The 4,186-nt window shown below is 38.9% G+C and overlaps 1 protein-coding gene across 1 annotated transcript; it reads right to left on the bottom strand.

Moving 5' to 3' along the window:
• Positions 1–441: 441 nt before the first annotated feature.
• dctn3 (dynactin 3 (p22)) lies at positions 442–4,048 on the bottom strand. Its single transcript, XM_056601289.1, has 7 exons — positions 3,884–4,048; positions 3,557–3,641; positions 3,058–3,144; positions 2,807–2,890; positions 2,635–2,693; positions 2,408–2,467; positions 442–1,574 (listed from the first exon to the last, which is right to left on the bottom strand). The coding sequence occupies exons 1-7, from the start codon at positions 3,983–3,985 to the stop codon at positions 1,488–1,490; spliced, it is 564 nt and encodes a 187-aa protein (XP_056457264.1). The 5' UTR covers positions 3,986–4,048; the 3' UTR covers positions 442–1,487.
• Between the last annotated feature and the right edge of the window lie 138 nt (positions 4,049–4,186).

The following is a 4,186-nucleotide window of genomic DNA, read 5'->3' as shown; positions in this document are numbered from 1 at the left end:
TGGAGATGTGCGCCTATAACATGACTTTACCATTTCCAAGTTAAACGGGGTGACACTGACGTTTCTCTACAGTCCGATAGATTAATCTGAAAAGATTAAACGTATTAAAAACATCTAAAATCAATTATTTGGGAATAAAATAACGGCTTTGAAAATATGTTCGTAAAGAATGATTCTAAAATGTCCGGAAGAAAGATCGGGATGAAAATGGTACGGACCACTTCCATGGCAACGGCCCCCAACACAAACAGATGCTGGATACACTGATTGGACCAAATTAAATTAAAAGGACATTTTTGTTATGATTTAGTTTTTTTCTGACCCCTGCAGCAGATAGACAGCACCATCAATTATTTCAGTAGAGGTCCAAAATATAATATGAAGTCTGTACGGCAAAGAGTGGTGGTGAATTAAGCCAATTATCTCAGAATAACTGAAAAGCAGAAACAAAATAAGTGAAGGACAAATTATCTTTAACTATACGTCTGATAACCATTTAAATAAACATACATTGAGTAGACCAATAAATCAATAAAGTTCACTGTATTACCATATTGCAGAGAAATACCAAAAATAAAATTAAATCATGCGTTAGTGTTAGTCATTTGCTGGCAGTAGTGCTATCATGTAGTATAGGTTGAAGGTGTGCTAGGACGTAGAGACTAAAGCCAAGAACCACTCCAGGCACAGCAATTTTTCTATTGTGTGAATGTGGCTGGATATAGGAAAGCAAGATATGTAGCTTTTTAAACTCCCAAAGCAATTATTTTTCTATCTGTGTTTAGGGTTCACACAATTATTGAATGAACCTGGACTCTGACAGAGCACCACAAACCCATGAATACACATTTCCTATAGACACAACACTTGATTGTCATTTTTCCTTTTTCTGATTCAAAGACCACAAACTTAACACATATCTGAGGGCCTAGGGTACATTTATTCTCCAAATGGTTGAAATAAAATAAACAAATCATATGTATTGTCTCTTCTGTAGTGTGATCCACAGATTTAGAATTTGGAAGGAACAGAATTAGGAATATGCAGAGAAGCACAGTGGAGTAAGAGGGAAAGAAATGAGGTCTTGTGACTGTCTTAACAGAAAGCTTTTATAGCCTACAGCAATGCTGTTAATAAATATAAAAACACATTTAGCATGTCAAATGGCTTTCAATTGGGGAATATTACTAACCAAAATACTCAGTTCCACTACAGTCTCCTTGGTTTAGATGATTTCCATATATCATACCATTAAACATTTCAGTGATCTATCTAAAGAATAAAAATAATCCTTTGACGACCTAGGAACAAGTGCCTGAATCTAAATGTATTTTCCTTTTGCTTAAATTATAACATAATAAAACATGTCTGCATGGAAATGGGGAAATGGGGAACAGTGAACAAGCAGTCCAAGACACTTGTTTTAACTGTGGTCCCCATAACCACAGTCATCACAACAAGCGTCCTCTTAAGAACTTGTTCATCCTCTACTCCACAGGCCGGATCCCCTTGGATTCTTCAAGCTGCCTCAGGGTCTCATCCCATTGGGTGAACTGCTTGGACAACAGGAACATCTGCAAACCAGAGCAAAGGGATCAGAGGATACAGTAACCGAGAGTAATATGCTGAGCAACAAGTGATGCAGAAATATAAGCTTTAATGGTTTTATCTTTACTCCTTAGTTCAACTGGAGCCATCAGCGTTGCGTCTAATGAACGTTCTGTCTGCTATATCAGTCTCGGCTGAGCCACACTGCCTCAATAATCAACGCAAGGCGCTCTACAGCCATCAGACTTCAGAGTCCGATGGCTCGAACAACTAAATAAAATCGCAGAGCAACAATTGAAAAATAGTGTAGTCTGGGACCAACTCACTACTTGCAGTCATTAATGATGACAACGTCCTTTGTGCATTGATTTTTCTCAATGTACAGAGAAAGGGTTATTTATGGGCCCTGTGGCAGTTGAAAACAGCCCATGCTGGTTTATTTAATTTAAAGGTGTAGACAATCATTTGATAATTAAATAGTTTAATGCAATTTTGCTTTGGTTACATTTAAATGTCAACAAATAGTTCCAGGGTTTCAGTTGCAAGGTCTGATCAGTTATAGTGGTCAAAAAACAGCCGTACTAATTGGGTTAAACCGAGTTACTGATCGACAGTTGCTAAGCGATTGTAGAATGTTCAAAACGTGTTCCATTCTTTCTAGTCCTAACAACACAATGCGACAATGGAGTATTTGACCTGAACTATAATACAAATGTCTTTAGAATTGGTTCGCATAATGACTATATGTAGTTTGTAGTAGCACTTAAGCCCTTCCATTGGATCCAAGTCTAAACTCAGCCTAATATGCATGACTAGGAGGCTAAACAAAAATGTTTTCTTACAAAACAGTAATACTTACCATTTTGTTGTACTCCTCAAAGAGCCTCTTTACCTCAAGGGATTGAGCATCAGTCTGGTCCTGGCGGAGAGGAACACACAAAGGAAGCAATTGTAACGCAAGGTCTAATAATTAGAACAGACATAAGTGTAGTAATATTACTAAGTCTGAACAGAGCCTATGCTTCTAGAAGAATGCATACGAGATAGAGGTAGAGTGAGATTTAAAAAAGGATTGGACAGTTGTACCTGTTGTTTGATATGAAGCTGTGACAGCCGCTGTAGTTTGGTGGCATGCTCTGGTACATCTGTGATTAACAAACGCAAACAGGGATAAACCCATGGAACACCAAGCATAGAACCATTGTAACAATGGGTTAGGAGGAAGGTCCTTCACTGTTATCTTTGGTAAGAGCCTCACCCCGGATGTAGTTGCTGTCCAGCAGGGGCTGTAGGCTGCTGACCTGCTCTAGCAGAGCAGCCTGTGAGAGCAGGAAGTCCTCCTCTGTGGATGAAAAGCAAAAACAAAACAAAACAATGACATTATTAAGAGTGCCAGAAATGTGTCAGAAATGTTGTTACCAAAGTTTACATGCCTCGCCAAATACAATGGTAATGTCAAGGCCATAGACATTTTTCTAATAAAAATGTATAAATTATCTTGTTTCTCACCTGCTAGGATGAACTCCAGCTTCATGGCATCTGGCACCGTGATGTGGTCCGTGAACTGAGGGTCCAGGTATTTCAACAGGTCCTCAACTAGAGCATAACAACAGAATTTATCACACTGTCTGAGTTTGGGAGTTTGCGACCCATCATAGAAGAAAGTGCTTAGCTGTATCCCTTCATTAGATTCCAGAATGATATCATTTACTAAAAGTTTGCTTAATTTTGTATTTATTTTATCAATGCCTTTATTTCAACTTGTACTTCACATAAATTGTTGAACTGCCCTTACGAAACGGTCCCTTTCCATTGGAGTAGCCCAGTTTCAAATAGCAGACACTGAATTAGCACATTGCTTTCATGTAAACTAGAGAATGCTAACAAATACAGTGCCTACAAACTCGTACAAATACTTCCTAGTGAGTTAAGACAAGAAGGCCTCTATATGAACAATGTGCTCTATTGATCAGCTCCAATCCATTGCCACGCATGTTCTTAAACTCACTCTTCTTGTGCAAGATCTTCACGCGCTCTCTCTTGTTGGCAGTGTTTGCCAGAGCTGCTTGGATCCTCGACAGAGACTCCGTGCACTACAATAAAGGCAAAAAAGAAAAACATAACACTAAGCACTTGACGAAACACCAGTCCTGTTTTTATTTATTTAATACTGGGTGTCTACTAATCGTTTATAGAACATGATTAGCAGATGGAGAGTAATGATAATTAAAAAGGGCGTTCACTGACAGCAAAGCAAGCTCTCTGCTGTTAGCTTGCCATAGCTAACATAAAATGTATGTCTGCTTGACATCCCCTGTAAACTGCCTGGACTAACCTTTACGACTTTTCCACCTTTATTCCGCCGTTCACCGTAAATAGAACTCTCCAACTCCTGAATCCGCATTTCCAGACTATCCATTTCAACCTTGTTCTCCATACCGTTACTGCTGCTATTGCTGTGTCCACAACAAAACGAACAGCCTGAAATGACGTAAATTGCTAAAGGACGTCGCGTATTGATGAGGCGGCAGCATTGGAACGTAACATCCGCCATAGTTGTTGTGGAATTAATGGCACCTATGTCATATTTAAAAAGTTCTGATAAATGTAAACCCCACATATGACCCGCCAAAAAATC

This window comes from Gadus chalcogrammus, chromosome 11 (assembly GCF_026213295.1).
Source record: "Gadus chalcogrammus isolate NIFS_2021 chromosome 11, NIFS_Gcha_1.0, whole genome shotgun sequence".
In the NCBI taxonomy this organism is placed as follows: Eukaryota; Metazoa; Chordata; class Actinopteri; order Gadiformes; family Gadidae; genus Gadus; species Gadus chalcogrammus.
Note: the sequence above shows the minus strand (reverse complement) of the source record. Positions and strands in the feature narration are given on the sequence as shown.